Here is a 12,905-nt window from a genome sequence, read left to right as displayed (position 1 = left end):
TAGCTGCGGGTCACCGAGCAACTAGACGAGGTGTGCCCTCCTATCCCCCCTATTATTATGAAACTCTTTTGAGGCCAGGATTAAATACAGGCCCGCCTACCCCGCCACGCACCCCAAACCCCCAAAGACGAGTCAGGAATAGGTACGCGCCTCAGACTGGAAGGAAAACCTCAAAGCGAGCGGCAATTAAAAAAAGACTACAACTCCCAGGGAGCATCGCGCTCTCCTAATTATTATCGCGTGAACTGGGAGCCTTGTTTCCGGCGTGCAGCAGGAAGTGACGGCCGAACAGAGCCACTTCCAGAGCCACTTTCTCGCGAGGCGGAAGAGCCCCGATCGCGGAGGAGCAAGGGGGCGCTAGGGTAGGGAAGAGGGTTGCGACGGTCCGGCGAGAAAGAGCTGGGGTGCGGGGAAGTTGGGGAGCAGAGCCCGCTAGGTCTCCAAACAGGATAAGGCCGCACCGACCGGGTCCGTTAGGAAAGAAGGAAGCCGAAGAGGAACGCAGTAGTCGGGCGGATCCCCGGATAGAGGGCTAAGGTTGTGTGGAAAGCGCTGTTCCCGGGATGGCGACCGCAGATACTCCGGCCCTGGCTTCCAGTGGCCTCTCGCCTAAGGAAGAAGGGGAGCTTGAAGATGGGGAGATCAGCGACGACGATAATAACAGTCAGATACGGAGCCGGAGCAGCAGCAGTAGTAGTGGCGGCGGGCTGTTACCGTACCCGCGGCGAAGGCCTCCTCACCCGGCCCGGGGCGGTGGATCCGGCGGAGGCGGTGGCTCCTCCTCGTCGTCGTCCTCTTCTCAGCTGCAGCTGAGGAATTTCTCACGCTCGCGGCACGCGTCAGAGCGGGGCCACCTCAGGGGACATAGCAGCTACCGACCCAAAGAGCCGTTCCGGTCTCACCCGCCCTCCGTGAGGATGCCTTCCAGCTCCCTGTCCGAAAGCAGCCCCCGGCCGTCGTTTTGGGAACGGAGCCACATCGCCTTGGACCGTTTCCGTTTTCGAGGCAGGCCTTACCGGGGTGGGAGTCGCTGGAGTCGGGGACGAGGAGGGGGTGAGCGAGGAGGCAAGCCGGGGGGCAGACCTCTGGGAGGAGGAGCGGGATCCGGATTCGGCAGCAGTCAGAGCTGGCGAGAGCCCTCTCCACCTCGGAAGAGTTGTATCCTTAACGTGGCGGTCTGCCCTGGGTGTGTCACTAAAGTTCCCTTTAGCGTCATTACTGGGTCTATGAGATGAGTAACTTTTCTGAACCGTCAGAACCGCTTATTTGTCATTGTGTCAATATATTTAACGTAGGTGGTTCCTCGGTAAAGCCGGTGTGTCAAACTGCCGCGCTATTTCTTAAAATTGCTTGATTGGGTATATTGCTTTTTTTAACAGTAACTTGTTTTTGGATGGGGGCCAAACTAGTGGAATCTAAGTGTAAAATCAGATTTGAAATACTGCATCACAAGTCCAGGTTTCATTAGCCTTTGTTTTTGTTAGTAAACTTTATTATGTGAAGTTGTTTTAGAGTGTTAGAGGGAGAAAAAAGTATTAGCCGTAAAAAGTTTGAGGAATACTGTTGCTTATATCGTATTGCATTGCCACATTGAAGATTATGAAGTGTCGATACACCGAGTCCTAATGTTTTTATTTGTGATTCTTTTTTTTTTTTTTTTTTTTAACTTTTCTTGATTTATTCTTATACATTGCTGCGTTTTTAAGTTGGGGGGGAAAAAAACCGTGGTGTCACCAACTATTAATTCAGAGGTTTGAAATTCATGTATCATTGGCAGAAGCTTTACCTCCTTAACTTCTCTATTTCTTATGTTCATATTTTGGGCATTTTATAACTCTTGGTGCAGACAATTGTGGACCAGAGAGAGAATGAAACTTACCAGCATTTTTATTTTAATGTATTGGAAACCATGGGGTTTTTGGGGAGGTGGAGCTAATGGAGAGGTTAAGGAGGAAAATAGCAAATATCTGATTCTTGTCCCCTCTAATCTTATTCTTAGTTATCTTACACATTCCTGAGTTTATTCATCTGAGGATTTGCTATTTTAAGATGTGTTTGTAGAACTACCCTTAAAAAGTGTTTTTTTTTTTTTTACGTTTAGGATATGTATTTCAAGATACAACAAAGTGATGCAGATGTATATTCATAGTGATTAATTAATATTCTCTTTCAGATTATTTGTAGAACTGTGTCTTGACATACTCCATGATAATTGTGTCTTGTCTCCATGATAACTGCATAAAAATAGTTTATTGAGAATACTTATTGCTGATTGTAATTTCCATGCTGTAGTGATTTTTTAATATATTCATTATATATGAAACTTACATGTAATGACATTTGTTGGGGAGACAGGCAACGTTATTTTCACAGAATAGTTAAGACCAAATGGTCTTTGCCAGATATCAGGATAGAAAGAGGACCAGAAATGTAGTTTAGATAAGGAGGAGGAGCTTCTGATGCTAGTGCTCTGAAAAAACTTATGCAACCACAAGTTGGGTCAGGAGCACTCCAGGATTGTTTCAGAAAAAAAATCACATAGGTATTTAACTTTTAAAAAGAAAATGTTCTTTGAATAAAGATAGAAACCCTTAGCCCAAGATATTTTTTTAAACCAAGGATTTGTTAGTTGTCGGTTCTGAGCCTAAGAACAGAAGAGCTGTTTAATTACAGACTCGTAAATTATTTAAGAATACAAAAATGATTGAGGTTTGACAGAAAACAACAAAATTCTGTAAAGCAATTATCCTTCAATAAAAAAAAAATTTTAAAAAGTTAAAAAAGAATACAAAAATGAAACTTGTGTGTTGAAGAGACAAATGTTAATTATATTCAGTGTAAAAAGTTCAAATTGAGGTATGTAAAAAGTACTATGGGAGCTTAAAGTTTTTTTCTTAGTTTATTTTATGTTAGAGAAGGAGGTGATGCATGGACTTGCCTACTTCCTGCTTTTGCCTTCTTTCTGTCCATGCATTCGATATCAATTTGGCCTCTGCCATATACCTTTATTAATTGTTAACCTTAGATGTTTTTATTAATGAACAAGCATATGGTGTTGTGAAACAAGTATGGAAAGTATCCAGTCTGATTTCTGTAGTAACTCATCAGAAATGAGCTGTCTTGCTGTTTTTCTTTTCGCACATCCTGCACAGGGATGATTGTTTTGATCCTCTGCTCATTGTTTTCCTTGTGAAGTAACATTAATCCATCCTAGAGGTGGAATTCTTTATAAAAACTTGTGAAGAGAAACATAGTTCCCAGCCTCTTTTATGTAACGGGAGCAAATAAATTTTGTAATAAAAGATTTTGTTACTTTAAATTCCTTTAATATCATGATTATACTAAGTTTAATTTTTATTTCCACTGTATGCTTGTAATAGTGACATTTTTATGTTACAAGTATTGCATTAAGAAAGAATAAGAGTTATTCTGTGACTTATTTCAGTAATGTAGAAGTGAAGTAGCATGAGTACAGGTGAGTATTTTTTAAAACTTTTTCAGTAATAATTAAAATATGCTAGATGCAGCTTTAATGAAATAGAATAAACCAGATTCTGTTGGAGGTAGTTATTTTCATTCTCATTCATTTTTAATTTTCCTTATTGATAGGCACTTAGTCAGTCAGTCTTAGCATATGTCTCCTTTGGATGGCTGCAGCTTAAACTTTTCAAATCTGGTCACAGCTAACATAAGCCGGATTTCAGTTAGAAGCTCCATGTTGACCAGTTTCTTATTAAATCATTTAAGTGTTGGTTTCATCCTAACTGTTCTGTGTAGGTAGAAGTAGGAGACTTCATTTAGCTTTGAAGGAGATTAATTAGTCATAGCTCAGTTGATTTTCCTTTTTTCCTGTCCTTTAGTTATTTTATTTTTTGTTAGTGTATTGAATCTTTTCTCGTTCTGAATGTTTCCAGGGACTCCAGTCTTATTTTTTTAGTTGCTGTGACTCCCTTGAAAAAGTGAGATTTAAATGTAGATAATTACCCAAGTTTATGTACAAAGAGTATGTAATGGTGGGGTGGGTGAGCAAATAATTATCTAGCTTCATGTAGCAGAGGGCCTTTGAATTGGGGTCAATTTGAAGACCAGAAAAACCTAGACACAAAGCTATGCATAAATTGTGATAAACCTGGAAGAGGTAAGATTGGAAGGAAATCATGAAAGCATTATATGCCATTGTAAGGATTTTGGACTCTATTCTTAGTGAGATTAAAACAAAGGATAAGATCTGATTTGTGTTCTAGAAAGATTAACAATAGGATGGAAGATGGCTTGTGGGAGATAGAACCCCAAATACCTACCACCAGGCAGAACTATGGGAGTGCACTAGAATGCTCAGAATGAAAAGAGAGAGACCAAGTAGGACTCACTGGAGAACACTATTGTTGAAGCAGTTGGGAGAGAAAGATGTCATTAAAGAAAAAAAAAAAACAAAACAAACCCCAAAACCTAGAGAAACAAAGAGTTAGAGAAATCAGATGGAATAAGGTTTGAAAACACGATGGGTAAACTCAGCCAGCAGAAGCCAGATTCCATTTGGTTGAGGAGGTAATGAGAAACCAGTATTATTTCAAACCTAGCTCTAACAAGGAGATCAGAAAACCAAAGACTTGCTAGAACAATTTTGCTGCAGAACTTTTAAAGATTTTCAGTTGTAATGGTCATTTAGTTTCTAAAATACTTGGTGGTAATTCCCGTTCTTAAATTGGTTATTAGAGAAGTTTAAAAATCTTTGCAGATTGTTTGTCCAGTAAGTTGTTTCACAGAAGAAACTATATTTAGGGAAATGTAATGTTATATCCTAGCCAGTTTAATGATCTATTAATGCCTTATTGTGTTAAAACCAAATAAAATACTTGTCTTTTATTAATTTCTAGACTGGAGAAGTGAGGTGGAACAGTTCTTACATGTGTGAATTATTTTGAATAAAAATTTTAGTTTGGAACTTTGTAGCCACTTCCAACCATGAAGTTATGTTTTATGTATCACTATGTTAAAGAAAAGAAAGACCAAAAATAACAGGTTTTAGATATCCTTCAAGGAAAAATTAGAAGATACATCTTGAATACAACTTAAGGTGTTTTTTTAAAAAAATGGTTTCATTGTCTTAGTTGTACCTATTTTGGATGTTAGTATACTTGATGAGTTCTAAGATAGCTATGTGTTAGGTTTTCAATACAGTGTTTCTTACTCATAACTTAGTCTTAACTATTAATTATCAGTGTTAAATTTTTTTATCTCTTTTTAAAAATTTGAGATGAGAAGAAATTAATTAAAAAGAAGAAACGTCTTCTGATTATTTGAAGTGTAAATTATCAACATCGGTGACAAACCATTCAGTTTCTTCCTTCTTCCTTCAGAAACAAATCTTTAACAACCAGCTTATTATGGGCTTTCCTGATCCCTTCAGAAGGATGCTGTAAGCTAACTAGGTGCTGTTCCTGTGGATACTGTGGGTAATAAGTGACACTGGTGATCTTATAAGTGGACTGTTTATATGAATACTTGTTAAATTTGAAATATGGTCACATAATGAGAGTGCTTAACACATAACAGCACGTGTTAAATGGAATTTAGTAATTTTAAAATATCAATTCATCTTTGAAAAACACAAAAAAGGGAGACAATTCATCCATAACTTAATGTGTTTTTGTTAAATTAACTGGAAAATTTTTGGCAACTGGTTTCCTTAATACGCTGTTTAGCCAAAAGTTTTGGAAGGTCTCCATCAAGAAAACAGAATTATTCATCAAAAAGCGAAAACTGTGGGGAAGAAACGTTTGAAGATTTACTTCTGAAGTATAAGCAAATACAGTTGGAACTAGAGTGCATCAATAAGGATGAAAAACTGGCTTTGAGTAGCAAAGAGGAGAATGTGCAAGAAGATCCTAAAACGTTGAACTTTGAGGACCAAACAAGCACTGATAATGTCAGTATTATAAAAGACTCAAGTAAAGAAGTAGCTCCTGAGGAGAAAACACAGGTCAAAACTTTTCAGGCATTTGAATTAAAACCACTCAGGCAAAAATTGACTTTACCAGGAGATAGGAACCGATTGAAGAAAGTTAAAGATGGAACAAAACAGCTTTCCCTGAAATCTGACACTACTGAATCTAGTCCAGGTAATGGGATTTAAAATTTCAGTTAGTGATGACATTTCCTTCAAAGGGGTAACTGTTTATTTTGGTAGTGTACTTCATTGAAATGATTCTAATATTTTGTCTGAATTCTTTTTGCACTGTCTACATAGACAGTCATATTGTTGGATGATGACAAATTCTGTTTGATTTTGGCCTTAAGTGCTGATCAGGGCTAATAATACAATTTTAACATAAGTGGTAATGGGCACTTTTGTTCCCTAACTTGCAGGGGATACTTTTGCCATTTAAATTTTTTATTTTTTTTTTGATTGGAGTTTTGTTGCTTTACAATGCGTTTCTGCTGTACAGCCAAGTGAATCTACCATACATATACATATATCCCTTCTTTGCTGTTTACTTTTAGACATAGTGTTGGTTAAGTTTATTGTAGGAATTCAGACCTCACCCCCATTCCTTGTTTGAAATTTTCAGCATGAATGGATGTTGAAGTTTATCAGATATTTTTTCTTCATTATGAAGAAGAGCATCTAATTTTTCTTGTTTATTAGTGTAATGGATTATATTAATTGATTTTTATAGAGTTAAACCACTGTTGTATGAGTGGGATAAATCCAGCTAGTTCATGATACATTATCTTTATACATCATGGATATGGGTTGTTCATTTTTCCTTTTCTTCTTTTATGAGAGTGTATATTTAGATGCAGTAAAAATTTATCTATTTAACTGTGTAGTTTTTTGAGTTTTGACAGATGCAAGCAGTTGGGTAGTCATTGCCAGCCATCACTGTTCAGATGTAGAACAGTTCCATTAAGTCCTGCCAGTTCCTTCATGCCACCAACCCCACTTGTAACCACTGGTCTGTTTTTCTGACCCTATACTTTTGCCATTTCCAGAATGTCATATAAATAGAGTCATGTAGAACATTTTTTTAATCCTAGCTTCTTTGATTAGTGTGTTTGAAATTGATCCATGTGGTTACATGTATCAGTAGTTCATTCTGTTTTACTGTTGAATGTCCCATTGTATGGCTTTGCTACAGTTTTTTTATCCATTTCCCACTTGAGGGACATTTGGTTCTTTCAGTTTGGGGCAGTTATAAAACCTTCATAAATAAAGGTTTGCTAATATTTGTTTAGAAATTTTCATCTATGTTCATAGCCTGTAGCTTTGTTCCTTGTTTTTCCTTGCAAGTTTTAGTATAAAGTTGGTAGTGTGTCCAACTCTTTGTGACTCTGAATTGTAGCCCGCCAGGCTCCTCTGTCTATGGGATTTTGAGGCTAGAATACTGGAGTGGGTTGCCAGTTTTTCCTCCCGGGAATCTTCCCAACCCAGGGATTGAACCTGCCCCTCCTTTATCTTCTGCATTGCAGGCTGATTCTCTACTGGGTGGGGGAAGGGGGAGCCTAGTATAAAGTTACAGTGCTCATAATGAGTTGAGTGGTTTTCCCTCTTTCAAATAGGTTTAAGGTTGTACTCATTCCTGGGATATTTGGTAGATCTTGCAGGTAAAATTATCTGGGGCAGGATGGAGTTTTTCTGGCTGTTCAGGTTTTCTATTTCTGGGTAAAGCAGTTTAGGTAAACTGTAATTTTCTAGTAATGTGTTCATTTCCTGTAAGTTGAACAGTTTATACTAAGTTATTCTTAAATGTCTTACCTTTTTATTATCCGTAGCGTTTATAAATTTTATCTCCCCATACCTTTTAAAATTTCCTCAGAAATAAGTTCCCTGCTTGTTCACTCATTAATTCTTAGCCTCTCTACTATTGACATCGTTTTGTGGTATAAACTTCTATTAGCCTCATTTTGGGCTATAAATTTTGCCTCCCTGATAGCTCAGTTGGTAAAGAATCCACCTGCAGTGCAGGAGACCCCACTTCCATTCCTGGTTGGGAAGATCCCCTGGAGAACAGAACGGCTACCCACTCCAGTATTCTGGCCTGGAGAATTCCATGAACTGTACAGTCCATGGAGTTGCAAAGAGTTGGACACGACTGAGCAGTTTTCACTTGGGCTGTAAGATTTCTATTTTAGTTGCATCTCAGCTTGTGATATGTACATTTTTTTCATTCAGTTCTAAGTATTTTTCTCATTTTTGTTGTTCTTTGGCCTGTAGGTTATTTGGAACTATTAACTTCCAAGAATGTAGGGTTTTTAGCTGTTTTTTTGTTATCCACTTGTAAGTCAGTCAACATTGTCAGAGACCTATGTGGTACCAATCTTTTGAAATATTTCTAGAGACTTGCATTATTGTCTAGCATGTGATCAGTTTTTATAAGTTCTTTGTGTGTTTGAAAGGAATGTTTGGGTTGTTAGATCAGGCTTTTATGTTCACATCTTAGAAGGAAGATGTAAACAGTTTTTTGACCTGCTTGATCTATCAGTTACTGAGAGGCTTGCTAAAGTCTGCCAGTATGGTGGTGGATTTCTGGTTTTCAGTTTTTACTTTAAATACATTGAGGCTAGGGAATTATTATTCTTATTACTATGTAGTGACCTCTATGTCTAGTAGTAATTTTGCCTAAAAGATTATTTTGTCTCAAATTAATAGCCAGCCACACCATCTTTCTCTTCAGAAGTGTATGTTTTTTGTATGTCATTGCCTATCCTTTCAGTCTTTCTGTATCTTCTTGTTCCAAAGGTTATTTGCACATTAAATAGAACCGATTTCATTTGTAATTTAACCTGATAATCTTTGTCTTTTGACAAGACAAATATAATTTGTTCACACTTTTTCATGATTACTGATCTTTGTATTTCCCTTTTTTCTTTCTTGCCTCTTTTTTTTTGTTTGTTTAAAATTTTTTTTTTTCTTTTACTGGTTTGACAGTTAGGTATTAAGTTTTTGGTCTCATTTTGATTCCTTTAAGAATTGTAACATGAATTCTTACCAGTGTTTAAAGTTAATTAAGGCATTTACCCTCTCCCTGATACACAAGGACAGTTTTTGCCTACCTTTGGCCATGTATTTAACTCTTTCTTGACTCACTCTTTTATGTCTAGAATCACTTAGGCTTAAAATACGTTTTTAAGAATTTCCATGTAATAGTTTGTGTCTACCATATGAAAAAGTTACTTCTGTTTACCCCCTTAAAAGACAGTTTTCCCATGTTTAGAATTCTAGATTAGTTAATTAATATATTATCAATATGTTGAAGATATTTTCTGGCTTCCATGGTTAACTTTGAAAAGTCAGCTGTCCATCTTAACAGTTTCTCATTTGAAGGTAATCTATCATTTTTCCCTAGTTGCTTTAAAGACCCTGTTTTTGTCTTAATACTCTACTGTTAAACTGTGATATGTTAATTGTATTTTTTATTTTTATTCAGCTTGGGACTTGTTTTGCTCCTAGTTTTCATTGATTCTGAAAATAGTCATTATCTCTTATATTGTCCCATTCTCTTTTTTTTGAACTCTGTATTGTATCAGTATGTTTTAGTAAATCATCTCACTTCACCTTTCATTTCTCTTAAATTTGCATCTGTAACTGTGTGATACATTCTGGAAAATGTCCTCTGATGTATCTTTCAGTCCACCTAGTTCTCAAATTCTTTATCTCTTGTCTGATTGGCCTTAAGCCCACTTACTGAATTTTAAATTTCAGTTACAGTTTTTGTTTTAGTGTTTCATTTTTATTTTGTTCTTTGGTCATTTTTTAAAATTTTTCTTCTGTTTTTCAAATTTATCTTTATTTCTTTAAACATTTTAATTATGGGCTTGTTTTGATTTTCCTCTTTGCCTGCTAGTTTCTGGTATCTGGGTCTAATTTCTAATTTTTGCTATCCCTGCTGGTTCTCATTTTTTGGTACCTTCTTTTCTTGCATGTTTAGTGTTTTTTGTTTGTTGTTTTTTTTTAAAGTAAGGTGTTCATTGTCCTCTGAATTATTTTGGTAGGGAGTTTTGGTGGCCTGTACAAAGGTGAATTTCCTAGCGAGGATTTGCTTTTGCCAAGGAGCTAAGTAGACTTTTGATTTGGGACTATGTTATATTTGACCTCTTCAGGCAACTCATGTGATGTAAATTTGATTGCAAACCCAAGTGGTGACTGATTCTGGTTACACATTCCTAGGGACGTGTTTATTCCTCCTCAGTTTAGCACCATGATTCCAGACAGGCAGTTTCGAAGATTATACCCCAGTGGGATAGAGAAGACACATAGACAAATATGGAATATAATGAGTTATGTATGACAGCCTGCAGTAATGCAAAGGAAGGATCAACTACCTTCATTGGGATTTAGAAAGTTTTCATTGTGACGGTAATGTTTGATGGTAATGTCTTGGAGGATGTATCTTTTCCACTTGGGAATTCCCATCAGAAGGAACCAAATGAGCAGTTGAAAGCCTAAAGAACTTTTAAAGGATATTGAGATTGATCTAATACAGGTGCAGTGTGAAATATACGTATGTTTATTGAGTGGTTGGATATAAATTTATAAAAGTACAGGTTGAGATTGGAATGCAAAGGGCACTGAATATCTTGCTTAAGGGATTTAGATTTTCTTTAAACCTCAGGTGAGCCATCAAATATTTTTAAACAGAAAAATGATGTGATCAGATGTCTGCTTTAGAAATATAACAGGCAACAGTGTAAAAGGGAAGAAAACCAAAAAAGCTGAAATTTATCTGAATCAAGAAATTATATTGATTAGTGTTAAAACACATGCACCCCTTCCCCAGTCTTCAGCAAAACTTGCTGCTTTGCCATTAAACCTTTTGGTTGCTATGGGTCAGCTTCCACCGCCCCGCCCCCCCCCCCCCCCATTTCTCTTTTTTCAGGCCATTTATTCAACCTTTATCCCTGTTGTCAGTCTGTGAGGTTGCCTCCTATTTCAGGTGATCTCACTCAACTTCTAACTTTTCACTTCCTAATTGTAAGCTTATATCCATATCAATTTTCATTTCAGTTCTCTACTGTGAGGAAGTGGTGACCCTCTTTAAAGTTTTTGGCCACTTTGTCTTAACCTGATTCCTGGCTCTAATTTCTCTCACCTTCTCTGGGATCTTACTCCAAAGGTTTTTTATTCTGTGGCCTCTTTAACCACTTTTCTCTTAAGGAGTGCTTACTATAAACACACTGGTGTATTCCATCCCCAAATCTGAACAGTCCCTCCTCCCCATTCTACCTTGTCCCTTAACTTCTGTCTTTTCAACCAGACTACCAGAAAGGCCAGTCTGTGCTGACTCTTTTCACTTTACATCTCAATGCAGTACCTCCCTAACTCAATGCAGTTTGCTTGTCTGCCCCTACCAGAGTACTGAAACTACTCAGGGCAAGATTACTTTAACCTAGTTGCAGATTTTACTGTTCATTTTCTTTCATTTTTTTGTTTCATTCTTCCATTCATTCAAAAGTTAGTTGAGCACTTTGTTCCAGGCTCTTGGGAATACATCAGTGAAAAAAATAAATAATCATTTATTCCTTTGTGGGCTTGCATTTTAAGACGAGGAAACAGTAATTATGATGACTAAGTAACAGTTGTAGAGAGAGAAAAAGCATCGCAGTGAGTGAGTTAGAATGGAGGCAGTGGGTACAGGCTGCAGTATTAGTGAGTGATCAGGAGAGGCCTGCATTTGAAGGTGAGATTTAAACAAAGGCTTTGAAGATGGTGGGGGAATAGCCAGATGTGTACATGTGGGAAAGAGGTTTCCAAGCAAAGAGAATAGATAGTTTGGAGTATTGGCTTTTTAACTGTGGTCGTTAGACCTTCTTTACTTGGGAACTTAATAGAAATGCAAATTCTCAGACCCTATGCCAGATCTCCTTGGAAAAGACCATGCTGGGAAAGACTGAAGGCAGGAGGAGAAGGGGACGACAAAGGATGAGATGGTTGGGTGGCATCACTGACTCAATGGGTATGAGTTTGAGCAAACTCTGGGAGATAGTGAAGGACAGAAAAGCCTGATATGCGCAGTCCATGGGGTCGCAGAGAGTTGGACACAACTGAGTGACTGAACAACAGCAACCCTAGATCTACTAAAGAGGAAACTCTGGAAATGGGGCCCAGCAGTCTGTGTTTAACAAACCCTCCTGTTGATTCTGATACCCGCTAAACTTTGAGACTCACTGAACTAGAGTAATGACCCTTAGGCAGAGGGGTACTGGCACATTTGAGGAGTAAAAGGGAAGCCAGTGCCATTAAAGAAGAGGGAGTGAGAGGGATGAATAGTGGGAGAAAAGAGGTCGGAGAGAATGGCTGGGACAGATCATGCAGTATGTTATAAGAACTTTAGTTTTTATTCTGAGTGAAACAGGAGGTGTTACAGGATTTTGAGCAAAAGATTGGCATAGTTTGTTTTGTATTCTCAAAGACTCACCCTGGCTGCAACTTCGAGAGTATTCTAAAGGGAGTAGACACATCTATTACATTCAGTGATACTTTTCTCATTAATCTTGAAATTTCAGGGTTTCAATGATACTATACACATCAGTAATTTCTTACAACTTTCTTCTGACTTTCCTGTTTGTTTATTTTATAACACTTTTCCTTTATAACTTCTTATCTGTTGATATCTTTGGTGTTCTCTTCTCCTTGGTTGTTCTCATTTGTTACAGTTTTTTGTTGTTTGTTTGTTTATTTTTGGCTGTGCAGGCTTTCTCTAGTTGTGGTGAGTAGGGGCTAAGTTTCCAGGTGGAGTGTGTGGGCTTCTCATTGTGGTCGCTTCTCTTGTTGCAGAGCATGGGCTCTTGGGCACGCAGGCTTCAGCAGTTGTGGCTCACAGGCTCTAGAGCACAGCTCAGTAGCTGTGGTGCTTGGGTTTAGTTGCTCCCCGGCATGAGGAATCTTCTGGGACCAGGGATCA

At 37.8% G+C, this 12,905-nt stretch overlaps 1 protein-coding gene across 2 annotated transcripts in view; it reads left to right on the top strand.

Moving 5' to 3' along the window:
• Positions 1 to 367: 367 nt before the first annotated feature.
• Positions 368 to 12,905, top strand: part of ZFC3H1 (zinc finger C3H1-type containing) — a 50,749-nt gene continuing 38,211 nt past the window's right edge. For both annotated transcript variants that reach the window (XM_061124516.1, XM_061124506.1), the window contains exons 1-2: positions 368 to 1,158; positions 5,706 to 6,122. In XM_061124516.1, the coding sequence (XP_060980499.1) occupies positions 564 to 1,158; positions 5,706 to 6,122 (1,012 nt within the window). In that variant the 5' untranslated portion in view covers positions 368 to 563. The remainder of the gene's footprint in view (positions 1,159 to 5,705; positions 6,123 to 12,905) is intronic.

This window comes from Dama dama, chromosome 3 (genome assembly GCF_033118175.1).
Source record: "Dama dama isolate Ldn47 chromosome 3, ASM3311817v1, whole genome shotgun sequence".
Lineage (NCBI taxonomy): Eukaryota > Metazoa > Chordata > Mammalia > Artiodactyla > Cervidae > Dama > Dama dama.
This window is presented reverse-complemented; position numbering and strand designations above follow the sequence as displayed.